This window comes from Aythya marila (genome assembly GCF_965140915.1).
Source record: "Aythya marila genome assembly, chromosome: 11".
NCBI classification, from domain to species: Eukaryota; Metazoa; Chordata; class Aves; order Anseriformes; family Anatidae; genus Aythya; species Aythya marila.
Genome location: NC_139052.1, coordinates 5,020,404 through 5,047,576, shown reverse-complemented (window position 1 = coordinate 5,047,576; position 27,173 = coordinate 5,020,404). Strand labels below are relative to the sequence as shown.

General features: G+C 39.9%; 1 protein-coding gene across 2 annotated transcripts in view; it reads left to right on the top strand.

The window, feature by feature from the left end:
* Nucleotides 1-27,173, top strand: part of THSD4 (thrombospondin type 1 domain containing 4) — a 289,062-nt gene that overhangs the window by 37,295 nt on the left and 224,594 nt on the right. For both annotated transcript variants that reach the window (XM_082769054.1, XM_082769055.1), the window contains exons 4-5: nt 1,758-2,203; nt 15,509-15,938. In XM_082769054.1, the coding sequence (XP_082625180.1) occupies nt 1,758-2,203; nt 15,509-15,938 (876 nt within the window). The remainder of the gene's footprint in view (nt 1-1,757; nt 2,204-15,508; nt 15,939-27,173) is intronic.

The window sequence follows — 27,173 nt, the reverse complement described above, 5'->3', positions numbered from 1 at the left end:
ACATGGCTGTTTCTCCAAAGCTCATTTTGAGGTAGCCAGACACTTGAATGGGGCTGTACAGGTATGGCAAGCAATTGGTTGTGGTTAGTGCCTTTTTTATCTCCCAATTGAAAAGATAGGCATGTGTGCTTGTTGATCAAAGGCTATCTGGAGTATAAGTAAATGCTTAAAGGATGCTAATTTAGAAGAATTATGTGCATATTAACAATTGTGAGAATTGGGCATTGGAAGCCTGCTTTCATTATGATAAACGGGTGATTTAACCAGTTGGAGAAGGGAGACAACAACTGTGCATTTAATTCAAAATGGCTCTATTTTCTGTGTGACAAAGTTAAACACTCTGCCCACTGTGAAACACAAAGAAATCCTGACTACATCTAGCTCCAGAAATGTGTAGAACTTGGGGCACAAGTTCACAGGGAGATGGGTGGTTGTCACTTGTAGGCTGTGCTGATACATTGCCAACATCGAGGTCAGGTTGTTTAAATACTCGACCGCAGCTGGAAGGGTTAACTCTCCTTACAGCAACAGCCTGTGCCATTCCTAATGACAGCACGGTGGAGGTCAGCAAGGAGCTCAGGAGCCCATCCAGCCCAGCCCCTGCCCGAGCAGGCACCCAGAGCACCTTGCCCAGGACCCTGCCCAGGCGACTTCTGGAGATCTCCCAAGAGGAGACCCCACAGCCTTTCTGGATGACCTCTGGCAGTGCTCGGTCACTGCACAGTGAAGAAGTGCTCCCTGATGTTCAGGTGGAGCCTTCGTGTTCCAGTCTGTGCCCGTTGCCTCTTGTCCTGCCACTGGGTGCCTCTGAAGAGAGCCTGGTTCCATCCTCATTTTAGATGTAGCACTTAGGGATATGGTTTAGTGGAGGACTTGGTAGTGTTAGGTCAGAGGTTGGACTAGGTGATCTTGGAGGTCTCTTCCAACCTAGGTGATTCTGTGATTCTCATTTGTAATCCTTCATAGCTGTATCCAGAGGAAAACGCCCTCTTTTGGGGGCTCTTCTTTGTTTCCCTGTCCATGTGCTGCTGAATGGTGTGCACAGGCTAAATAGTGCTGAATGCCTGAGACCAACAATTTGTCTCGTATTTCTGCTTATTGAGTTTGATAGTGATTTCTGTGAATGTGGGTTTGGGCATGTCATCCTAAGCAGTTCTTTTCCTTGAGGTATTCTGGGAAGAGCATGAATTAATAATGAGGGTGGAAGGGAAGTGGTGGTATAAGAGTTAACTATTGCAATATTTTTGCCTGGTTGGCAATCAGCCTGTCTTCTTACGTTACCACTTTCCTAAAAAGTTCCACATTAGAAGGGAGTTCCTGAAATATTTTTGCAGCCTGAGTTTGCCAGTAGCAATTTCCATTGTTCAGCCATCAGAGTGGAAGAGAGCAGTCAGTATTTGTTGACCTAAGCTGTCACCAAAGATGACCTTACCTCCTGATTTTTGCTAATATCGACACCGTTTTCAGTGCAAAGCTTTGCATTGCACAATGTTTTCCATTGTTGAGGACTAAAGAGAACCTACGCTATCCAGTGAGTCCTAAACCATATCCATTCATCTGAATGGATGGTGGCTGTAGGAGACCTGCTGTACTAGCAGAAGAGGCAGCCACCATCAGGAAATGAATAAGGCAAGTCACTTCCCATGTAGTTCAGTTCCATTATGTGATGCAGAGTGAAGGGCTTAGAAAAGATATCAGTACTACCTTCATGTTACACTGTCAGTTCTTGTTCCTAAGTCAATCTGTTGTGTCTACAGGTTCCCCAGAGGATAGAAGAGCAAAGCGATGCCTCTGAAGATAGCGGTGCAGGAATCCCAGGCATGTGGGGAAGTTGGGGCCCCTGGTCTGCCTGCTCTAGGAGCTGCAGTGGAGGTGTGATGGAGCAAACACGGCCCTGCCTCCCAGCATACTACCGCGAAAGGGGCTACCGACGGCCAGGGCGGCAGTACCCGGCCTCAGAGAGAACTCTTGCTCACCAGAATCCCCGCCACCGCGAGGACTCACTGACTGCTTATCCTGGCCACGTCATTTCTGCCATCCGTACGTCTGTGCCGCTTCACAGGAATGAAGAGCAGCAGCTTTGGGCTGGCCTTCGGGCCTCTGTTTCTTCAGGAGGCCACAATACCAGCCACCTGAGCAGGGCAGCTCTGCGAGGCAGCCGGCATTCTCAGTCCCAGAGGCATAACGCCAAGGCAGAAAAGAGGTACGGTGTCTGTGCACACGTTTTTTTCTTGCTATGAATGATATATGTAAAGAATGGCACATCAGAGTAGAGTCAATATTTTTTTAATACCTATGGAAAAGTCATTAAAGATTAAGGCCGACTTTCATAATGTTTGCCATCTTCTGTGAAAGTCAGTAATCAAACCTATGTTGATTACTGATATGATAATACCCCTGGACATATATAATAATTTTACAGCTGTGCTAAGCAGCTTACTTTATTTCTCTTTAAAATTTGGTTTACTGAGATATTTTTCCTTTTCTGTTACTTATTGGATGCTCCCATCTCCTTTGTAATAATAAAAATCTTAAGTAGTAGCTTTATCGTTAGATTCTTAACTTCAAGATCCATTCTAATTTTAATTGATTGAAAAAAATTTTTTGTGAAACATTTTGGGAAGAATGGCCACCTGTCTGTTCACTTTTTCTAATCAAAACTGTGTTTTTGTTTTGCTTTTTTTTTCCAGAAAGTTTCTATTTTGGGCTTTCTGTTTCCCTTTGTTTTCTACCACCTCTTTTAGCAAAATTTCCTGTTTGAAACAAAAATAAAGGTGGGGGGGTGGAGTGGGTTTTAATACATAAAATATTTTAAACAGTCTACCTGTTGCTATCAACTTTTTAGTATTTGCTGTTCAGTCTTTAAGGCTGGATTGAACTGTGCTGTTACAATTGATTTCAACAACCTCTCCTTTCTGGAAAAACGCTTTGTTCTCTTCTTAGATACTAGTCTTCCATTTGTTGCAGCTAAAACTATCAGGTTTTTATATATGTGTATGAAAAGAAAACAGATGTGTTTCCAGTTTGGAAACTGAGGAGAACAGGCATGGAAGATCCCCTGGGAGGGAGTGTTCCTGAAACTTCTGTATTCTGTCTTTCCTCAGATTATGTGTTCCAGCAGGTGGAAGTTCTCTGCTTCTTTCCCTCTCAGCCCTCTTTTGGGAGATATGTGGAGTGATTTTTATTTGAGTGTGTGTGGTGGTACTTTTTTTTTTTTTTTTAAAAAAAAAAAGCATACAAAACCTCTTTCTTATCTGCTTCTTTAGGATTCTTAGGTGAAGCAGTCAACCGTAATTCCCTCTCCTTTTTCAAGACCTCTTACTGGCCCTAGCCAAAAAAAGCAATGTTACCTTGAGGCAATATTCTAGCCTGATGCGATTAAGACAGCATGACTCTTCATTTTCTGGTGATAAAGACATCCTCGGTCCCTGCAAGAAACTTTCTCTGTCTAAAAGAATATTTGAAATTGGAAATTAAACTGTTTTCCTTCTGTTTGTCTCAATAAAACTTAAATTTCAAAGAGTGGGACCAGATGTTCAGATGCTGATCATCCTAGGTGTTGGCCGTTTCCTTTAATCACTGCTCTTTCTTTCAAAGCCATGCAGACGGATAGCCTCGAAGTTCTGAGAATAACTTTAATGTTGCACAGATGATCTTACAAGAACTCTGAGAATGCCAGAGGTAGACTTCTATGAGCAGTGTTAACAAGACCAAATTGAGAAAAAAGTCGTATTTTCTTTCTTCTGTTTTCCTACTTAATCATTTAGCATAATGCATTTCTGTTCGGAGCTGCACAGCGTAACAGATACAGGTTGTAGTACATAGCTGAGTTATTACTAATGTTGGAAGCTTGGCCTTGAACCATCGGCACAAAGTCATTCAAAGCCTGTTTGCTCCAGCCCCTTGGCACTTTCTGTCTCCAAGGAAATCCCAGCTGGCCTGGCCTCTGCAGCAGACCTGCCAGGCTGCGGGCACAGCTGGGCTTCCCTCCCCTTGGGCTCTGCCTTGCTGCTCTGGTGGCCTCTGCAGGTTGGGAGAGACTGGAACAGTTTGAAACAACTGCTGCACTTACGGCCGGAAAGGGAGAGGACAATGAGCAGAAAATAAATCTGACTGCTTGCAGAAGTGAAGCTATTTCCTAGTAAACGCCTTGCAATATGAAATACTAATATGACTGTAATGTCTGTTATGGCTCCACTTTCCTGCGTGATGGAGGTCTTTGCTTTTGAAAATCGCAGTGCACAATGCAATCTTCTGTATCGCAGCAGATATCCACCCCCACTGCCCTTACACTGCCCCTTGGCAAAAGACTGTGGATTTAAGGTTGGTGTTTTAATCTTATTTGCGTAATAAGTTATTTCCATCTTGTATTAGGAGGGTCCCTGGTGGCTTTAAAGCCTGCAGTATTGCATAACTTTCAGATTCTTTGGTGGTGACTGTGAAAACAGAATGCGAAGAGAAATGTTACTTGAAAATGAAATTGTAGGAATGACAAAAATTAAGTTTCCCTTAATTTACAAAGTCCAGAGGACAAACCTTCTTTACAAAGAAGATTTCTGGTCCTGTTGGTGATAAGGAAAATGAATTTCAAAATGTAAGTTACTTTAGATAGGATTTTCTTACTCTGGAACAGTGTTAAATGTTCACTGAATGGTTGATAATGGAAAATGACATCAGGCTATTAGGAAAAAAAATCTGTTTTCACAGTGTATACAGTCAGGGAAAACTTTCAGGGATATTTCTATTTGCTGTATTGGACTATATGAAAGCTGTAATTTTAGGAGACTTTCATAAAACAATAAAAGAGGGATGAACGTTTGTGACTGAGATAAGCTCACACTTGACAGCGTGGTAAAATGGAATGGGATGGCTTCCAAGGCAAACACATTTTAACAGCAGTCCTTCGGAGCAGCCAAATATATTTGTATCATTTAGCAACAAGTGGAAAAGTTCTCTGCCTACTTCCAGGCAGCTGACAAAGAACTGTTCAGTTCCTTTAGCAAAGCTCAACATATAATTTATCTATCATAAACTGTAAAGTACCTTGTCTGTGAAGGAGGATATTCACATTTTCAGTTTTTGAATGCTAGTTCATGTGTGTTTAAGTTAGGCTTTAGAAACCACAGCTCCACATGAAGCTTGGATTTGAGGTACCTACAGCCTACCGAGAAGCCTAATGTAAAGTCATGTGAAGTACATTTAGCCATGTAAAATTTAAGCGTTCTCCTCTTTCTCATTGTGAGTTCTTGCATAACTGAAATGTGCTAGGAAATGATAGTCACTGGAATGAGGATGGAAACACAGAAAGAAGCTGCTGGTTCTCTGGGTTGTCCGCTGGCAAAGGAGGGGAGCTCTTTGCAGCTTTGAAGAGTGGAGTTCCCATTAGCACAGCCTTGTTTTCTACTTCTTCCGGACAAAATGTGTGGAGCATACCGTACAATGAGAAAAAACAAGAATGAGGAGATGATGTAAAAATATGAAAGTATTTAGGCATCTTTAAAGAGAGGCACGTATGGAAAAGTAATAAGGGCATGCCAAAGGATGACAAATGGTTTAAGAGTGAAAACGCATCTTGAAAGGAAATATCATTCGTGGACTAGGTTACAGTACTTATTAAATGTTGCATTTCTAAGTCTCTTTTTTGGTGAGAGAATTGTTGGTTTCTCTTCTCTACATGCACTTGCTGACTGTGCTTGGCTCCACATTGTTTCAGTGTGGGGCTCACCCATCGCGCATCCATCACACACACAGACCCTCAAAGGGCAGTTTGAATTGTCAGCTACTTTCCAGCATTAAAAATACTTAGATTAGACCATTAAGAGGCAGCTGGACTTGCTTATTTTCCAATTTTCAGCTATCTCAAGCAACTGTTAGGATGCTTTGCAACTGCCACCTTTACTTTCTCTGCAAGTGGATTTTCATGGTGGAGAGGCAAAACCTCTGTGTCCATCTATAAGTGCTGAGGGTGCTTTGTGCTGGGTTAAACACCAACATATGTGGTTCTTACTGGCAGAAAGAAAAAATAACATTCATATTAGGTTTATCAACAGAATAATGAAATAAGTAGGTTTAGATAAATAGCGCATGCTTAAAGAAATATGTTGTTATGGAAAGGGTTTCCCTAAAGCTCTTTTTGTATTTGGAAATGGATAGAGAGGAAAGATTTGCACTGAGGATATAATCCAAAAATCATCAAGTCCACACACGGCCGTAGCTCTGTGGTTTTTGTTCTGCTGCCAGCCGCTGACGTGAAAGTCTGCTGTGCTGCCCGGTGCCCTGCGTGCACTTCGAGGGCTGTGGGCAGTGGGAAGGAAGAGCGTATCGTTTAATGTCAAAGCAGCTTCCTTATGAAGGAAGCTCCTTTCATGGATACTTTGACCAGGCAAATGTGGGCCATTTGGTCGGCAGGGCCAAAGTTAACCTCTGAAGGCACAATCCGGTTGTTATTTCCTTACCCAATGTAAGCATCGTTAGCTGCATGTTCTGGTGTAATTGTTATTACCCGTTCTAGTCAGCTCCAATTGGTAGAGGTGGACAGAAGTTGACCCTCAGGTTCAAGAAAGTAGTATTTGCTCCAGTTCTCAGGCTTTATATTTATTGGCGTGGGCGTTAGGTCATTTTCACATTTGGACTAGAAACCCCAGCTCAAGTACTAAGCCATCTCTCCTTTCATTATTTTCCTAACAGAAAGAAAACGTGATGCACTTCAGCCCAAACCCACCACGGTTATAAAAGCTTATTGGGGGTCGATGTGCGTGCAGGAGGAAGGCAGAGAAGGATTTGATCCTGTTCTGAGGAAATATTTTCCAGAAAAATCTAAAAAGCAACAGTAGTAATCAAAGAATTCTTTTTGGTGGCACTTGGGGGGATTTAAAGCCATATGAGAAAGATGTTTATTTTCATTCTGAATAAAATTCCAAACAACTTCTAATAGCAATAAAGAGCTCCCTGTGAGGAATTTCCTGGCAAAACGAACAGCGAACTGAAGCTGTTGTGACCTCAGGTTGACTTTGTGCTGTCCCACCTCTCATCGGGTTATTAATCCCCGCAATAGTCTCTGGATCTCACTTATTATTACCTAATTACTATCAGTTTTTTTTATGCTACTGTGAGCATACTTTGAGTGGTATTACCAAAACTGAAAACCTAGCACAATATTATTATTGCAAGCCAGCCCTCACACTTCCTTGCTCCTACTGCTGAACATTTCAGGCTTTCCTGAAGTGGGGTGCTGGAGGACAGGCAGGGAAGCGAGGACGCTGTTCGTGTACCATCAGGCACACCACAGTGCAGTTTTCCAGTGAATTACTGAGAGGTCAGAAAGGGGTAGAAATGCAACAAAGCTCCCATCATGTTTTTGATACATCTCAACAGGGTTATGTGCTTCCTTGCACCGAATGGTGATGTTATTCAATAAAACCTTGAAGACAAAGCTCAGGGGCAGAACCTGTAGACTCGCAATGAAACTTTCGTGTGATCAGAGGCATTATTCTGGTCATAGAAAAAGAAGACCGTAGGATCTGGGTTCAAGTTATGGAGTCCTTACTCAGCGTTGACATGATACAAATGAGGTTACGTAGCACTTGCTGGGAGATAAGCAAAAGCCAAGGTGGGAAGTTTGTGTACTAATAAATTACTTCTGTGCTAGACAGGGCTATTAGTCATGATCTCTGAGGATGGAAAAAATCATTTGCGATAGTCCAGGTGTATCTGTCTTGTATTAATTCAAGCTGTTGAGACCTGCTCCCAAGAGACAATTTACCTAGTGACATTTTTCATATTCTATCAGGATAAATATTTTGGCCTATAATACTTTACAGAAATGACAGAAGAATCATCCCTGTCAAATATACTCACAGCAGTTTTAATACTCACATGCATACTCAGACACAACACGTGTTTTTATAATCATAATGGATTGAAGGATATCTCTTTTAAAACAGATCGCATAACATCAATTTCTGAAATCCTTTTTTTCCTTTTTTGACTCCTACACAAAATTAAACCAACTTGGTTTTGTGATTTTGGGGGGAGTGGGAGGATAGTGAATATCCAGAAATCATGCTGAGGTTACAAGAGATGTAAACCAAACGACTTAGTTACATTGGTTTAGGTACCTTGATAATGAAAATCAGAGTAAAAGCAATGCCTACACCAATTTAATTGCAATGAAATGTGTTGATGAGGTGTGAATAACATGGTATAATGCAGCAAACAAATTTGGTGATGATGACTCCACTTTCTAATGTGTGACATTATTCTCAGCAGGGGTGGTTTAACTCTCTTGTGACCAGACATGTGGCAAAGATAACTGCTCACCACTTTAAGGCTATTTTCTAGGTCAGTGAGCAGATAGGCGTGCGTTTTCGTAACATAAAACAGAGTCAAAGGTCTTCTTTCTTTCATTCATGTTGAAATGATTTTCTCCAGATTAAATTATAGCTGGTGAAAAGTGAGTATCTGGAATGCAAAACTGCACGGCGCTGTGGTACAGTACTGAGAGGTGATACACAGTGGGCTTTCATGTGGATCAACCTGGTTATTGAGAGCTTCCCCTTCTGAGCAGAGGGAAATATGTTCCCCAGCACCAGTATATCATTTTCATTGTTAATGATGCCTGTGAAAGAATCTGCAAAAATACTATGAGGTACAAACCAGGATAAGACAGTTTATTTTGTGAGTTAAGAAAAGGCAGCCAAAAATGTGGGGTGGACAGTCTTTTTAAAGTAAACCTTATTAGCTGTGTGTCTAAGAACATTTAAAATGTGCTGGAAAATTGAAAGCAGTAGGAGGGCTAGAAAGCAAATGATTGAGTAGGACAGTTGTAGGTCAGTTACAGTTTTCACATATGACGGAAAAAAGCAGTATCTGAAAATTTTAAGGATGCTTTTTTAGGAATAATAAAAATAATAAAGTGCATTTGAAAATACATATACCCACACTTGGCCTGTAACAGAAACTTGTGTAACTAGGATCTCTTTTTTTTTTTTTTTTTTTTTTGTTCACTCCGTTTAAAGTTGAAGTTTTTTGTCCGCAAAGACTTCTTGGTCTCCACTTACTTTTTGTTTAATTACATTTCATGTGTTGGAACAAAATTTTAATAAATTGACTGCTGATAGGAATAGCAAATAAGTCACTTTTCTTCAGAAACAAGATCAGTGCAATCGAATTTATTAAATACTTGAACTGAATGCAAATGGGTAGTGTCCTTTACAAGTTGTCAGTTATAGTAATGTGTGCTCCTAGATAATATTTTGGAACATAGCAAAATATCTAGGTTAAATCTTGCTATGGTTATCCACAGATCGAAGTTAGAATGTATGTAACTGATTTAGGTGAAGAGGATTTGACCCACTGATTTAAGTATGCCTACAGTCTTTTTAAAATCACTCAGGGTAGTAGGAACTGAAACGTAAGGCTTTGACAAGGCTCTAAAGGGTTGAGCTCATTTAGGACTGAATTTCTAGTGGGAATCAGAGATGCATACTTTTGGAATATTTCATTTACAAACAGAAAATGGAAAAGAATTACACAATCAAAAGCACAAATCCCCAGGTGAGAAGAAGAAAGAGGAGCCCAAAGCATGCCTGGTTCCTGGGCACCCAGAGCAGCATCAGGCTGTGTGTGCGGTTGGCTGAGCCAAAAATCTTGACCAAAATCTCAACAAAATTAAAAGAAGATGCCCGGTGTTTGTTTCGCATCGATCTGAATGCTCTGTGATGAGCTGCTGTAGATTTCCATAACAGTGGTGGTTGTGACTGGGCATGGAGGCAAGGAAATTGTCTGTTACGGTTTACAGAATATTGCCTTTCAGTAGGAAGGAGTAAATCTGGATAAATGAAACAGCACAAAGCCTGAGGTTGGTGTGCAGTTTTTCCTCCTCAAGCCTGGTGAAACTGGTGGCTCAGGAAATTGCCTTAGGGAGCAGAAGTCCTAAGAAAATTATTACTACATTGTTCCCTGAAAAACTGAGCAAAAGGTTGGTAACTGGAAAGGGAGGGAATTAGCAGTTTCTTTGGGTTCGTTTTAGGCATCATTTCAACTGTAGGACAAGTCTTTTGTGGTGTCATCAACAAGATGTTTGCTAATGTTCAACCTTGCAGCTCTTCATTTACAAGAGAAGTATTCTGATAGAGAGATAAGTTGAAGGATTTAATGCAAAGCTCATGTAAAACGCATTCCTTACTTTGTCTGACATCAGAGGAGAAAGAAATCAAGTTATGCTTCAGATGGAAGTGAGCCAGGGAACCTCTGTTTAGAGAGCTATGGGAGAAGTATAAGGAGAAATGAAGTGATGGAAAAAGGGAAAGAATGAAAAGATACGTATGAGAGTGGCTTTGTGAAGAGCACTTCAGAGAGCAGGTAAAAGCCTAGAAAATCTGTAATGTTACTTGTGTATTTTAAAGATGTTATGTATCCTTGGTTCAAAGAGGGTTTCTGTCAATATAAATAACCCTCCCACCAGCTCAGGAAGTACTTCATTCTTAGTGAACCTCAAGAACACTTGAGGTTCAAAGCATTGTTCTTAGATGGTAAGCTCTGAGGCAATGATAATGCATTTATTTGCCTGTTGAAGGACACGTATGTGTGGGGCTACAGTTAGGAAAAGCTACTGCAACAAAGTTGTTTTTTGTTGCTCAAAATGTGCTGTAAAAGTTCTTGGTATTCTCAGCTGACTTGTCCCTAACATGAGAGAAATTGCAAATGATGAGACCGATAAGAATACTAGCCAATAATACATATTTTAACATATAATTGCTACAGTCCTTACACTAACAGCTCAAAGACTGATTTCTTGTACTTGTCTGGGCAAATGTGTTTTTGAAATCAAGAATATATTTTGGTTGGCTTAAGTTTAAAGGTGCTCATCACTTTGTTTTTTAAAGTGCTAAACAGATTTGTCTGAACTATCAGGGAGGTGTGTGTGTATGTGGGAATTACGCCTAACAAGATTGCCAGATCAGCACTAAACAGCTGTTATGCCTCTCCTTGAGATAAACACAATAGATCAGAGATGTCTACTGGCTATGGTCTGACATGAAACACTTTGTGCTGTTACTTGCTTTTCAACGTATATTTTCTCTAAAGCAATAATTTGCCTTTAGATGATAACTCTGTTCTTGGTGGCATTTTTCCCCTCTGGTTTTCCATAGCAAAAGCTTTGTCAGAGTTGTTTAAAGCTCACATCTTGCTCATTCTGGGTTTTCAGTTTTTGCCTGGGAGATGTTGGCTGTAGTTGTTAAACTTCGCTTCTGTGGCAGTACATCCTCAACATCCTACTCATGCTCTTCTTAATCATTGTTATGTTAAGAAAGATGAGTCCGTTGGTTTTTAGCATACCTAGATATGCATCGTCTCCTGCTTTTAAAATGTCACTCTAGCTTAAGTCTGGGTAAGACACAAGGTTGAGGGGGTGCTGTTACTTGCCGATTCTTTTTTCTTCCTTTACTTGTTGCAGGAAATGAGAATGCAGCCCAGCTCTGACCTGAGTTGTGATGATGGTTGGTTGGTTGCTTGGTTTGCTCATTTGTTTTAAAGAATTTAAAAAATGGGGAAGAAAAAAAAAAAGGGAGGAAAAAAAAAAAAAAAGAACAATAAAGAGGAGCTTTCCAAACCATGTTTTGAGGAGGAGAAGTGAATAATGAGGGTCATGAGAAGGAATTAGTAAGTATAAGTCCTGCTGTCAACTGAAAACTCCCAAAGAGCCATCAGGGCTTCGCCTACCTCCGTCTCCTACCAGCAGATCAGAGCTGGTTTGAATTAGCACAAATCAAACAGTGACACCAAGGTTAGTTCAATTCTGATTATGAAGTTTCTACCCTGAGAAATACAAAAGCTAATTACCACCAAGCTATTTTTACAATCTTCTTAATTGCATTGCAACAAACTACATTCCTAATTTTTAAGGATGTTGCCAAGTGTGAAGGAAAGGTGCTTTAAGGCAAAACAGACAGAGCTAAGAATAGTTTCCATCTAGGCAATACTGGTTTAAATGAGTGCATAAACACTAATAAAAATGTTAATAACTAGACATTGAGTATTCCACTTTGTTTCCAGCAGTTTGTATGTTGAAAGAAATGTGAAATTCCCAGCTACAAGCAGTTAACCTTCAGTTTCATAGGAAGGGTGTTCCAGTGAAAATTCCAGATCGTAATTACTGCACCACCTGAGCAGAATGAAACTTGTATTCAGCAGCACACTGCGGCTGTAGTTGGGTTATGCTGGCCCTGGCTGTTCTGAGGAGTGGACTCACCCTGGGTGAGCCTTGATGCAAGCAGTCATGGCATCAGAAGGGTGCTGGCATCTTAGGATACCAGAAATGGTGCCTCATTTCTTCATCAGTGGGGATTTCAACACCATTTTCTGATTACAGTGTAGAAGGAGTTGTCAAGATGAAATAGTAACTAACAGTACTTGTTGTAGTAACTGTTGTTACTGCTTTGACTTCTTAGAAGCTGTTGTTGAATGGTTGTTGCAGCAATCAACCATTTTACAAGAAAATGTCTTCCTTCAAAATCATTTTTTCCTAGTTTCTGCAAATAAGTTGGCGAGTTGATTCCAGCAGCTTTTGGACACTTTGTGCAACAATGAGTCTGTCTTTCCTATAATATTTATGCTATCTTTAAGACTGGGATTTGTGCATTTCATTGTCTTATTCCAGGCTGGGGAGTCCTAGTTTGCGTGCAGTTTCTTACATATCCTTCAGTTCTTATTCATGACCCTGAAGTGGAGATGAGCAGTCAAACATCAGTCTCATTTCTGACCTCTTGCTCAACCTCTCCAAGACTGCCAGCCAGCACATCCTCGCGGCAGGTCAGACATGTCCAGCTGTTCCTCTGTGGAAGATTCTAGTGTTTGTTGCTGCCATAAATTTGGCATTAGAAGGCTGAGACAGAAGCATATTCCTACCCTTGTACTGGTCTGCAAATGGCTTGTTGCTGTTACTCTCAGCTTTCTCCCCCTGCTAATGCCAAATGCAAGCAACCTGACTAGATCATAAATTTCAGGAGCTGATTGCAACAGACCTGGCAGCCTCTCTGTCCCTGCCAGGGCACTGGCATGAAGCAGGCCATCGTGCACTTTGGGACAGCAGCCCACGTAGTCTGTGCTCCCTGCAATGAAACGTTGCCTTCCTTCATGCCAGGAGCTGCTGCTGAATTTTGGGTCTTGGACCCTTCAGGTTTGGTGTGGTCGGCTTGGCGAGAAAACTGTTTTTGGTCAGACTCCTTAGAGACTGGGGCCAGTGAGAATAAGGACTTGAATCTATTTTCCAAGATGAACCACTTTGCTCCAAAATCTCAGGTGCATCGCAAGAACTCTAATACTGAAGTTTTTCCAGAGTGACAAAATATGACCAGAAATCTCAGGAAAGGAGGACTTTTTTTTTTTTTTAACTTGATTTTACTCTTGTTTGGAAATTAAGGGTTATGTTAAAAATGAGAAATGGCAGCAACGTAGGAGAAGCCAATTGATATGGCCATTTACAAATAAGCAAAGAAGCAAACAACATACACACAAAACTGTGCTCATTTAAATCCCCTTGTTTTTAGTCTCATCTTCTGAACTAATTGCCATTCATAATTTCTTTATATTTCCTGTCCTGTCTCCTTACAGGAAGCTAATTTTCCCCTCCCTTAATACCAGAAACCCTCGTACTGCTTTTCTCTACTGTAACCACCAAAAACCCACCTCGGCAATGGCCATCACGGTCACAGAGCAGATTAACTGGTATAAACAGCCCGAGAGTGCTGGCCGCTTATCTGCCAGCGTAAATCAACACTCTTGTTCACACATCCTTGAGCCAGGAAGATTGATTAAAAGCCCCACGTGGCCCCAAAGCTAGAATGTTAAGTAAAGGGCTTCCACGGTTTCCATGTAACAAGAGTCTGGGGAGAATGTAAGACTGAGGAGGAAAACAAACACAAGAAAAAAACAAACCCAACGAGAAGTCTTTGATCTGGTGACTGTCTGATACCTGTAGCGTTGCAGTTTCTAGAAAACAAGAATGTCAATTTATCACTTCTGTTTTTCACTGCAGTTCAAGTCTATTATTTTATATGTATTAAAGTATATAAATATATTTTATGGACAGAAGGCAAATGACCTTTTCTAAAGTGTGTCTCCCTTCCTGAGCTGCAAAGGTTAACCAGAACAGCTGTATTCACAGATTGCTCTCAACTGGGAGAAATATTTTTGTGAACTTTTTTCTTCAGACTGCTGCAGTAGAACAAGACCTGGTGGGACGCTGAGCTGCACAGGATGGCAAGAAAAACGAGTGCAAGTGGGCCTGTTGCTTGCTGATAAAATTCCAGGCTTAATCCTCTCCAGTACTATGACCCAAATGTCGTATTACTCATTTCATTTGTAATTTGGAGGGGAGTTTCTAGACTGGGTCCACTGAGTTTCTGTGGGTGTGTGGGAGACGGAGCTTTCCAGCAAGCACCTCCCGGCTGGCTCAGAGTTCTGTGCCCAGAGGTGGGGCACGTCTGTGGGGCACTAGCATCGCTGTGTGATGCTGGTTTCAAGTCCTGTGCCTGAGTTTGTCCATCGCGATCCATTAGGAGTGAATGAAACTCCTTGGGTCCTGGGTGCTGGTGAGCAAACTCTCAAGCTATTGTCATAGTTGTGCATTGTACAACGTGTGCTCAGGTAGGGGATCAACCTCAGCGTTGAGGACAGCACATGAGGACATCTCCTTTGAGACACTCTCTCCTCAAATACAGCTCTTGTGCCTTTGGTTTTTCCTTACTATACTTCTCATATGTGGTTTTATTCATGCTTAACATGGCCCAAAACATGGGGTCTGCAGTAAGTGAAAAGGAGATTCGTGTTCAAGAGAGCAGGCATCAAACTTCTGTTTCTGTCAAACATTTATATAATGTTTTAGTAATGTACCATGAAAGGTGGGCTTTTATCTTGAAAACATAAATTGGCAGGTCATGAATTATTAATTAAATGTGTTGCTAATCCATACCTTGTGTATCTTTAAAGAAAACAAAAACAAAAAGTAAAATTTAAATCTGCTGGCCAGAGGGAGGAAAAAATAAGTTCTCTACCATAATAAGACTGTTTTCCTGTGTTTGTCATCCTTTCCAGATATGTTTTAGTAATATTTTTATCTTCCCCATCCTTTTTCTCTCTGTTTATATTGGAGTAGCAAATGAGGCAGAACCACAGGAGGCCTTTTAAATGGATAGAAAGTGTTTAATGATCTTTGCCATACTGCATTCAAATGTTCCTCTGTCGTTACCCAAATCCACAGTAGGGATTCCCTGCTGTTATGTATCTCAAGCTCCTCAGGAACATGGTTATGAGTTTCAGGAATATGGCTTTGATTCTCAGTATTTCCATCTTAAAGGAGAGTCCTGTGGATTAAAAGAACACCAAAGTTACCACCCCACTGTTGCTTTGCACTGAGTAACTTAGACAAATAGCAAGTTATGTGAGTATCCAATAGCTCATTCACTTATTCGTTCAGTAACTGTTTTTTCTCTCTCCCTGTTTTTAGAAGCAGAAACAGAAATCCTATTGGTCCAGGAAAGTATGGATATGGAAAAGTGCCTTACATTTTGCCTTTACAAACTGACACTGGTCAGCAGCCGCAGAAACTTCGGAGGCAGCGACAGTCATCGAGGAACCACGCATTTCATCAGAGTCCAAGTCTCATGAACTCTTACAGCCAGTCAGCTAGCCCTTCACTTCAACATGGGAATCTTTATCAAGAAGAAGGGGGGCCTCAAGCTGGACACCAAGTCCTGGGACCCTCAGTTTATCAGACATCTTCATTTCCAGTCTCTCAAAACTTGTTTCATAGCAGTGACTCAAGCCATCATGGGTCTGCATCCCATCAGGCAGTCCAGGGTCAGCCCCAGCCTCAAAGGGCTGCAGCTATTGTATGCGTTGGCACCTACAAGCAATATAAACTCTGCAACACAAATGTAAGTCTGGATTTCTTGTATTTAATTTTGGGCAGCTGTTGGTTTTCCCTAATGTGCTAAATGTTCATATAGTCAAGAAGTTAAGTTGAGCACTGGTTTTTAATTTTTTGAGTATTTTTCATGTACTTACTCTAAAAGTGTCTTGGTGAATACTAAAAGTAGATGTGTAATATAGTAGTTACCTAAAAACATCCCTTGAAGGATTTAAAGCAGTCACTAAATCTACCAGCGTGTGCAATTCTGATTCGATAGACAGAGAAACCAAGTCACAGAAACGTTAAACTTTTTCCATGCAAGAAATGAAAAACTGGCTTTGGAATATACCATATTATGAAGTCTTCCTACTTCTCAGTCCCCTAAGATAAGGCTATCATTCTGGAAGGGCTGCTTAGGATCTAAATAGCATTAGGGCCAGTACCCAGTAGCTTTGATCACTTAAGTATCTTTCCATGGTGCTGTGTGCATTCTGTAGCAGATGCTACTTTTATTAGCATCTGAACTCAGTGCTTTGATTTTGGCCTCCTAGCTTATTGGAGAGAAAATCTGTTCTGCGTTAATTTTAAAATAAAACTGAGTGTGTTATTGCTTCATTCAAAAATGTTTGGCTGGGTGTAGCTCTGTGCTCTGGGGCAGTCTCCCATTGTATGCGGGAAGCCAGTGAGGTTTTAGTATTTCTCCACACAAGCAATTTCTACCATGCTAAAATATTCTGTTCCTGGCTGTGTCACTTAAGTATTTCCTAAAGTATCTCATCTTAATACTTGCGTCTTACTGGGGCCATGAATGTAATGTCATGTTGCAAATGTCGAGAAGCTCCTCTGTGGTTATTAGAAGCAGGGTGCTCATGCGTGCTCTCAGTGTGCTGACACATCAGGCCACGTATGTCTGAGTGAACGTGTGATTCTTCTGCCTGTTTGAAATCCTGTCACATTTAGTGGAAGGCTGCACAGTGCAGTGTAGTAACAGAACATAAGATCAGGATAACAAAAAAGTAACTTAAGCAGGTTAGATGAATGTCTTTTGCCTGGTAGTCTAGTGGTTATTGCATTTGCTTTATTTAGGAATAAAGTCCATTGATTGAGTCCAGAGAAGGTGATTGAAAAGAACCAATGTCAACAAAGTTGGTTTAGTATTTTTCTGAAAGGGAAAACATGGAAAAGTTGCTTTGAGCCTCTGAGTATAGTCCCCGTTACACATTGCCGTTTGGATTTTTTTTCTTATTTTTATTTTAAGGGAAAGGGAAATAAACTTGCTTAGTGGGTGTTAATTTGGTAAATCAGCAGTGCTGAATTTGCTCACTTGCATTTAAAAGTGATACACAAATATTTCAGTGGCCAACATGTGAACTCTGCTTTTCTCTAGTAAACCTTTCATTATGATGGTACCCAACACTTGTGTATTGCTTTGAATTACTCTCTAGGGGGTTTTACCACCATGTGATAAGCCTTTGTTTGGGATCCGTGTTCCTTTTCAATATATTGCATCTCCTTGTGTTAATCCATATCTATTTCGTCCCTTACTGCACCAAGGCAAAAAGTGGGGCAATATTCTGCATGATTTACGAAATATAACAAAAAGGCTTCCAGGAAAGATCTCTTTGGAGAGCAAAAGCTGATAGGTGAGGAAGTTAGAAATGAGCTGGAGGAAAGAAGTAATTCCAGATAATCCCAGGTGGTGGAGAAGGAAGGTTCGTAGAGAAAACTGGTTGAGAATGACAAGCAGGATGGAGAGATGAGGGCTGGGAGCTTGTGAATTAGACAGTGACAAGAAGTGCTGTTCAGTATGAGGAGTGGTCTGGCCATTCCAGATTTTTATTGGTAGTAGGCAAACATAAGTGAAAATATTTTCACGTTAATTCTGGAAACCAAATAGGTGAGCATACTGTTGCTTCATCTTTGCCACGGTTGCGTGTATAAATGCAGTTATAAAGAAGTTGTTAATACTACCCGAGAGTTTTAATAAAGAGAAATTGTAGATGATGTAGCTCCTCCTAGGCATGGAACTCTACACAGTTGTTATTTAATGGTATTTCTGTTCCCCTCAGAGAAGCCATGACTGCTTTGGAGGCTATTTTTCTCTCTAGAATGTGGTAATTAATATAACTATAAAAAAGAAGTTGCTAAGAACAGTTTTAGCTATAAATGCCAGGATGAAAGCAAGACAAGGCTGATAGTGTTTCATCTTGTTTGCTTGTTCTTCCTGATTAAATGCTTCAGCACATGGGTTTTAATTTAATTTACCATCAGTGACATGTACCAGAGGCCTTGACAGCATGCAGAGAACAGTCTCTCTCTCTCTTTTTTTTTAATACTTTTTCTTTTTTAAATCTTTCCGGAGCATAGCAAAACAGAAAATCTCGTTTATGGAGAAGAAAATAATCTCTTAAGTTATCCTCGTGTTTAGCCACTCCTTCTACAGTTTCTCCTAAGGGCAGTTAATTAATAACAAATTAAGTCAATGTGCCGTGGTCCATTAGGTCATTTCCTCATTATTGTACATTTATTGTTTTTTTTCATTAATAGCTGAACTCATTTTACATGACTGACAGCTCGGTTCATAAAAGTGAACCTTAGGCATTCTGGTTAGAGCGAACCTAGGACGTGCTGATATCGGCTGCAGTGGTTTGGCAGTTCCATCAGAGCCATGCTCTCGTACCAGTGGCTTCCGCTCCTCGGCGCCTCGTGTCCACGCTTTGTTCGTGCCCACCGCCAGGCACACAGCTGCCCGGCACCTCTGCATGCAGGAAACAAGCAATGCGCTTCTCTCCTTCACACAGGGCAGTAGTCGGATCTTACTGCGACCATAAGCTGTTTGTAATGCAGAAAGATTCTCCCAGCGTAGTCTTAAGTTCCTCCAAAGTGAAGGATCGATGTAAGTCTTTGTTACTTCCCCCTGTATTAGAGGAAGGAGAATTACATGGGCGCGTGAGTAGAGTAGAGTTTGAATGCCAACTTGTTTGCGTTTTGTCACCAGAACAGAGGAAACGACTGAAATGGAACATTTATTTACTGAACCCTTTTTGTTACTGATTCTCACAAGCACTGCCAAGTCGCTAGCTCTTTGTGAGTGGCTGAATGTGTGAGCGTGTTTGTAAATTAACTTCAGGCTGAGGGTTGCTTGAGGAGTGTTCACAAGGCAGCTCTGGATGTTCAAGCCTGCTTGTGCAGTGTGAATTTGGTAAGGCAGAGTAGTGTAACCCTTTAAAAAGTCAATTTTATCTAATTTAATGTAATTTTTGTAGGACACACAGTGAGTTGTGGCTTATTGGTAAGGACGTTTAACACTCAGTGTGCTGTGTGCCCTGCTTGCCCCACAGCTCGTTTCCTTTCTCTTTCTGCAGTCCTCGGTTCCCAGGTTGCACCCATGCGGTTCGGTCTGCAGGCACGTGGTAAACGTGACCAAATCCATGCTCTGGGTATGGAACTTGTAAAGTCAGATGGTGACTGTTCTGTGATTCAGTTACACTACAGCAAACAGCATGGAAAAAATAGTCAGAGGAATTCATATACAAGGTTCACCATGGAGAGCAACACAAAACGCACATACAGCCTAAGTTCTCTTTAGCTATTGACTAAGGTATGTTCTTGATACAGTTTATGTTTTTGCTTTTGTTTGAATTTGCAAAAAAAAAAAACAAGCCAAAACGTATGGAAGACTAAGCTGAGGTTAGGTAAGAGGCTCAGGGCCAATCCCTAGCTCTACCACGGTGGGGTAAATTGTTCCATTCACTTCAGTGCCTACAGAATATTAATGATGATGATGCTAATTTTGACTGGTATGAGTCAGTCCAGCTTTCCAGTGGAAGGCTTTTTTTGATGCAGAATTCTAATTTATCCTAATTAAATCGGAATGAAATGTTCCGCAGGATTGTGTTGAGTCCATTTAAAACCGACGTGCTCTGTCACCTAACCACATAGGTAGGCATTGGCAAGTTCCCTTGCTGTATGGGATCTTGGACTGAGTCACCAGCTTGTTGGCATTCTGCCCAAGAGTTTTTGATGTTTTCCACTACTTCCATACATCTCCATTGAAGTATTGCCCATATTTAAATTTTCAACAGAGGTGTAAGTGGAAATATTTAATTTTGTGTTTAACAGAAAATGTAATTCTCTGAAGGCCTTTTCACAAAAGCTGTAAGGAAGCATGCATTCTGGAATGTTGTTGGGATGCTCAGATAATGAGAAAATGACAAATAGATGGCTATGTATTTTTAAGGTAACTTTATTTTTTTCAACTGAAAAGCCCGTTTTATTCCCAAAGAGTTACTGTGTGGTTTGTTTATTCTCTTTTTGAGATTTGTGTAGAGTAGGTGTTTGACATAAGTGGAAAAGCTGGGTTATGATGACTTATCTCTTCCTGAGGAAACAACCTTGACTTTATGTCAGGAATTTTCCCTTCGAACAATGTGGGATTGTGTGGATGTTTGGTACTCTGACATTTTGTGGCTGTATAGGAAACTTATTAAAAGCTTATGTGGGTTTACATTACTTTGGGTTGTACTGGCATTTCTTTCAATGTTGATATTTGCAGCAGAACTTCATAAATATTAATACAGAATGCATTACCACTGCTAGACTTACCTTACCAGGCAGTGGCACAGAGATACTGCTTGTAAAACATCCTACTTCGTTTGGTCAATTGTCCCTCGTGTTCAAGAGTTGCACAGAGACACCTTTGATGGGGCTCTTGGACCACAGTTGTGCATTTCCTCTGCATCTCTTTGTACTTTATGAAACTCCCTTCAACAACTGAAGGCTGCAGTAGGGAAAAAAAAAAAAAAAAAAAAAAAAAAAGGTATTATGATGTGCTTATTATAATTTGAATATATTATGTGAAAGTGGATGACTGAAATCATGAAGAAAAATAGGTTGTTGTAATTTCAGAAGCTTTCTGTAACAGTTTTATTCCATGAACGTGCTGTGTACACAAAGTCAACTCTTTTACATCAAGTGATTATTACTAGGTTAATTATTTATTAATCTAGTTAAATGTATGTAACATGGCAAAAATCATAAAATTTATATACTTTTTTTTTGTCCGGGGGCTTATGATTTTTAATTAAAATTCAGTTACTTGCAACATAATCTTCTAAGTTATTTTAAACTAATCTAGCATCTAGGAGTCCAAGGGTCGTGCTCTAATACCCTGTTGTGCAAAGAACTGTGAAAACATGGACTTAAAAAGCTAGGTGCCACATAAAAATGTGCTAATGTATAGATGGAGACAGGCATAGCCTGTATTCTCCACGCCAGGGAGAAATGATCAGTAGGATCTGTAATGTTCTCATGATAACCTCATCATACAGAAATCATGAGATTTTATCTTTCTCCAAAGACAATTTAGTAATATATAAATGAAGTATTTGGGACATCTATGTACTATTTGAAGTTGGACAGTGCAGGATATGCCTAAGGATTGCTGAAGATTCAGACCTTCATTTATGTCTAGTAATAGCATGATATAAAAACGTTAATTTGTATAACCGTCTCAAAATTAAAAACAAAATGTGTATCATTTGTTTCCGAACTATTCAGCAGTCTAGGAGTGAGAGGTTTGATTTGACAATTGGAATTGTCTGAGATGTCACTTTTTTTTTTTTTTATTCTGACAAAGAGTGAATGGAATGCATATATCACAGAGGAGAGGAAGAGGGAAAAAGATCCATGGTATCCAATCACTTCATCAGTTGTGTGAATAACAGCATTAACATTTAAAAATACTGTAGAGTGATTTGGAAACTTTTTTCAAATATCTGCTGAACTGAATCACTTTTTCCCCCCACAGTGAAACTTTACTGTGGAGTGACTGAGTGGTGCATTGCCTTGCCATCGCTCAAACCTCTGTGCCAAGTTTTGAAGAGGAAACTAATCAGTGAAAATTGGGAGTTTGGAATTTCAACCATCTGAAGTCAGCTGGTTGCATTCCTGACGTATCTGTAGATTGGTTTAACAGAGTCCTGTAAATTGGAGTAGTTGTTTTTTTATCAATATGATCAAGTGTTGTTGGAGATATTTTATGGCATTCCAGCCTGACTTTGCTTGTTGGTGTCAAGTGATATTGACAAAAGTGTTTGTCTGAAATTCTGATGCATAATTATTCAATATGCCTATAATTCAAGGAAGAATTTTGCTTTTTGTTCATATGTTAGTTTAATTGTATACATGTTTTAGAAGCAGGGGAAACTGCAGATGTCTAGAATTTTTGTTGAAGGGAAATCCCTTGAATTAATTTTAAAAATATGTTTTTTAAATGTTGCCTTTATGAACAGTTGTTAACTGTTCCCTTTAATCACAGGCATAGAAAGCACCTCCTATAGATGACACTATCTTCGTTAGTACATGAAAGGAGTAATTTTTTTCTGGTATTTTTAATGGATTATTTCAGTATTGATGATAGTAACATGCTATGCGTTTTCAAGAATATGAATTACATAATGGCAGGAGTTTGCAGAGAAAATGCCTGTCAGTACACTCCCAGTCTTCGCTTGTACTGACCGAGGTGAGTGGAGGAAGAAGGAAATACAGGAGAAGCTGCCAAAGTTAAGCTAAGGTTGCTGAAGGAGAAGGTGGTCTATTGGCAATGTTGTTTCTAGTGCTTTTTTTTTTTTTTTTTTTAAACCAGGACTCTGAATCTGCAAACAAAAACTCACGTAGAAAGTTAGGAAACAAACGTAAGATTACAACTGGCAAGAAGGTGTTCCCTTGCCTGACAAGAAAGTGGCTGTGTTGGAGGATGGTAGTACCAACCCTCTCCCTCGAAAGAGCTGAAAATAGGAACTTGGCACTACATGCTCTGTGGTGCTCAAAAGAGTTAAATATGTGTTTGTTTGTTTTTTCTTCTCCATATGAAGAGCTAACTGCATACAGAACAGTGCAAAACCCAGAAATAATTAATCAGCGGTGATACTTAAATACATAAAAATCAGGCAGTGATGCTCTGTCTCTGCTTTGCTTGTACTTTGTCAAAGTACTTTGTCAAGTGTGCAATGTGTTTGCCAAGAAATAACACCTTTCCAGGCACCGTATTGCACATGTAGAGATATGCAAGTTTAATTAATGAAACAGTTTCTTTCTAGTGATAGGTGGGTAAGGCTGTTGATCTTCCATCTCTTGACTTACAGTTGTGGAAAAGCCAATCTCATGTTTCTTTTATCTGTCCCTGCAGTGTTAGTGAGGCAATGGGTGATTTGTGGTGGGTAGAAGCCAGGGAAATAGCCCGTGCCCCTCCCTGCCAGCTATCTTCTGTTTTTAGCTGCAATAGCGTCCTAGCCAAGCAATGTACTGTTTTCTTTTTCTGTATTTTTGGTTGCATTATCATTTGCTAAAGATAGCAAGCATACTAATTGTCTTGGAAAATACCTAGTTATGCACAAACTGAGAAAGGATTGGACTAAGCAAATTGCACCATAGGTGAACTTTTTCCCTAAAGTGGCAGTGCCCGCTTCCAGGAGCTGCAGCCCACCTTTATCGTGCACATCCATTGTATACCTACTAGGTTCTATAGTTAAGGAGACAGTGATTACAGAAGCAACTTCAAATTAAACATTCCTGTTTCATCCCCGGAATAAGTCCATCCTGCAAAATGAATGACTCAGAGGTCATACGGAAAAACAGTGTAATCACACAGATGAGAATGGGCCTCCTAGGCACAAAAAAAAAAAATAATTATATAGTAATTTTTGCAAGGGCAATTTTGTGTCTTCTAAGTTGAGGTTATGTGTTCTTTTAATGTCCTGTAGTGTACTGTATGGAACTTTATAGTATCAAAACAAAAAAGAAGAAGCCTTTAAAACCAGAATTCTGTCCCGTGGTAGGTCAGTATTCACAGGACTGATCAGGTCGTTGCAGTTGAGCCAGTGGTAGGAGTTTATGCTTTACTAGTACTATAGGGCAATGAAAATGCTTTGTCATGGTGTTCACTTTCTTTTTTCCAACACAGGTGTTTCATCCATTCTTCCAAGTACAGCCCATCTGTGCTCCTTACCTTCTAGCAGAAGCAATTTTCACTTTCTTAGTACCTTGTCTGATATTTTCTATCTCATCTCCCCATTTCTTCTGCCTACAGTCCCACTCCTTTCTGCTTAGGTTCCCTGCCTTCTCTCCAGTTTCTTCAAGTTTCACTTCTCTGGCCAATTTGTTCATCCACTGTCAGTTCTTGAATCCCAATCCAAAGTTTTAGTCGTGTTTTTGCAAGGTATTCCATACATTCAAGGGACAGCTTTTTGTATTTCTTTGCATTCTTTTGCATCGTCTTGCTTCTTTGCATCATCCATGGTGCCTGCAACAGGATCAAGGTCACTCCTGAAAACGGAAGAGAGACATGTCCTGTGTTCGTTCCTAGTGCCTGCCCCCAGAACAGACCTCAGGAGCACGTACCAGTAATTGCTGGAAAACTGATCAGGCTCTGTGAGTCTCAGTTGGATTATGCCTCTTGTAAACAGACTGTTCCAGTACATTAGCTGTGAAACTTCAACAAGTTTTTACTGCGCATGTGCAAAGTCTGATTATCAGTATTTTCTTTCAAAAGCTTGTGGCTTGGCTATATTTGGATAAATTTCCATATAAAAGGCAGAAGATGCGTTCTTGACAAAAAGCACTTTCCTGGCTGACTCCGTTTCACTCATTAAAAGGAGACAGGCACTTACATTTTGGGGAAAAAAATAAAAATCAGACTGTTTGAAGCATGGGAAAAAAATAAAACACTTATCCCCTCTTGTTTTCCTTTAGACTCATTCTTGGATGAAATACTTCAGTCAAAAAAAAATGAGATTAAGACAGATACCAGGAGTGGAAAATTTTAGCCTGAACGGTTAAAGTTGGATGAACTCATAAGTAAACAGACAGTGCTACCAGCTGTAGCAGTACCAAAGCATTATAAGATATGGTAAATGTATCAGCTAGTTTAAAGTGGCACTTTTTTTTTTTTTTTTTTTTTTCTTGAGATGTCAGTACACTCTCAGTGTACTGGGGGAAAATACAAAATACATTGCAGAAGCAGTTAAACAGGTTAAGAATGTTTTGTATCAGAAACTGTGGATGTGATTTTTGATGGAAACAAAAAAACTAACATACGAATAATACTGCGCTTTCTGTTACAAGTGATTAAGAGGTTGCAGGAGCCAAGGGTAAGCTATGTGTATGGTGCTCTACAACTGTTCACTTTGCGTGGAAGACAAATGTTCCAAAAAAAAGAAAGGTGGGTCATCTTTAAAAATAAATAAATAAATAAATAAGTGTACTCTCAGTGGATTCACCAGAATCACCCTAGATGTCATAACTGTACGTTTGTGCTTAACACAACTCCTCTAAACATTTCTGTTCCCTGATTGTCATGTAAAATAGAAGTTCTTTGCTAAGAACACCGATTATTTACCATATTTATTTATTTTTAATTAAGATGTGGAGTATTGTGGTAATACAAATCAAAAACCTTCCTAATCTTTCAGTCTTTTTGCTGGACCTATTCAGGTAATCCCTCGTCCCACACAGGGAGTGCGCGTTTAAATGGAATGCCTACAATTGAATTTCCATTTAAATTGATCAGGATTTCATGAAGAAAACTCGTTGAGGATTATTTCCACATTATTTCCACTGATGATGCTGGTGTAAAATAAAAGAATAAAGTAATGAAACCTATGTGACACACAAGCTACAACCCAGAAATAATGGAAAATGAGAAAGAAAGAAAGAAAGAAAGAAAGAAAGAAGGGGTTTAAATGAAGTGAAATGTTGCTTGAAACTGCAGTAGGTGTTTTTATTAATTTGGCATAATTTTCTAGAAACTGCAAGAACTAAATATCTCACCTCCACCTTCTTTGTTGGTTTCACCAGAGCTGTGCTACATGAGCGCTTGGCTCAGGGTCTTTCAAAGCTGGTAGGCACAGCGCCTTTCAGAAAAGGTTTTGGAGTGACTCATTTTTCTAATATAAAGAAATACTTTACAAAAAAAGAAACTGTTAGAAAAGTTTGACCTGTTTTTAGCCGTGGTTATTATTTGATTAAAGCAACTATCCTTAATACATAAACCTCACGTTTTCTGAGGACTACAAAAACGTGCTGTTCCTAAGATGTATTTCAACAATGAAGACAGATGAGACACTGGATCAGAAGCAAGGCTGAAAGCTTCCATGCTAAGCCAATCCTCAGACTTTGAGCCAGGTTTTGTCAAATGGAAATTATTTTTTTAATTGATTTCCCATTAAACGAGGCAGTAGTGTGCAGTTTAAGCACCTTGAGCATTATGTAGTGTTTCTATAAATAGATATTTGAATGGAAGGAATCTTGTATTTGGTGGATTTGTTTAATGCATCATAGTTATATAGAAAAAGCGATACCACTGTTGAACAGCTGTTGTACAGAGTAGTTAAGATTTTTGTTGCAAATGCCAAGTTTTTAATGCTTGATTAGGATCATGTAAAGAATATCCTCTGTGCGCTCCAGTCTCAATACTGAAGTACTTTGCTCAGGGAACTGGGCAATAAAAGAAATTTGGGACAGTAAAATAATAACTGTATTTTGAAAAAATGGCTTTGGAATGGGTCGATAGTCATCTGGTCTGGTGCTGGATCAAAAAAGACTAGCAACAGGCAACTGGCTAGATCGTTGGCAGGTGTGAACTGACGTAGCACTGGCTTCCATAGCATACTTGTGTATTGCTTTACACCAGATGATGTTCTCTTCCAGCGGGATCTGTTTTCAGTATTTATTTTTCATTTTCTATTTGTTAAACTAATGTTTTAAAATCCAGTTATTGGTTTTTGTATTATTATTATTTGGAATAACATTTTAAAATTTAGCAGTAACCAGAAATGGATGATTTTCTTAACACCTTTTTGGTACTACTGGGGAACTGTACTGTTGGTTTGCCTCCTATAGCCCTTTGGTGAGACCCTCCTAAGCTAACGGTGCCAGACGTTTCTGGTCAGATACATTAGATCAGTGGGTGCTTTGTATGGGGTGGGTGAGTCACTCAGATTTAATTTAAAGCTGAAGCTGGACTTGAATCTTCTACAAGCTGTTGAAAATCTGAAGTAAAATAAGTTACTTCAGTCTAATCAGATCTGTCAGAATTCAAAAAAGCCACAAATCCGTAAAGTTGTGCAGAGTTGCTTATTTTTCTACTGGGTTGATCTTTCTCCCCTGTTATTAGGCATACTGAAGTGCTGTTGAAGGGAAGAAAGGTAAAGTACTAATAGCTACCACATTATGCATTAATGGTTTATTTGGCTGATACATT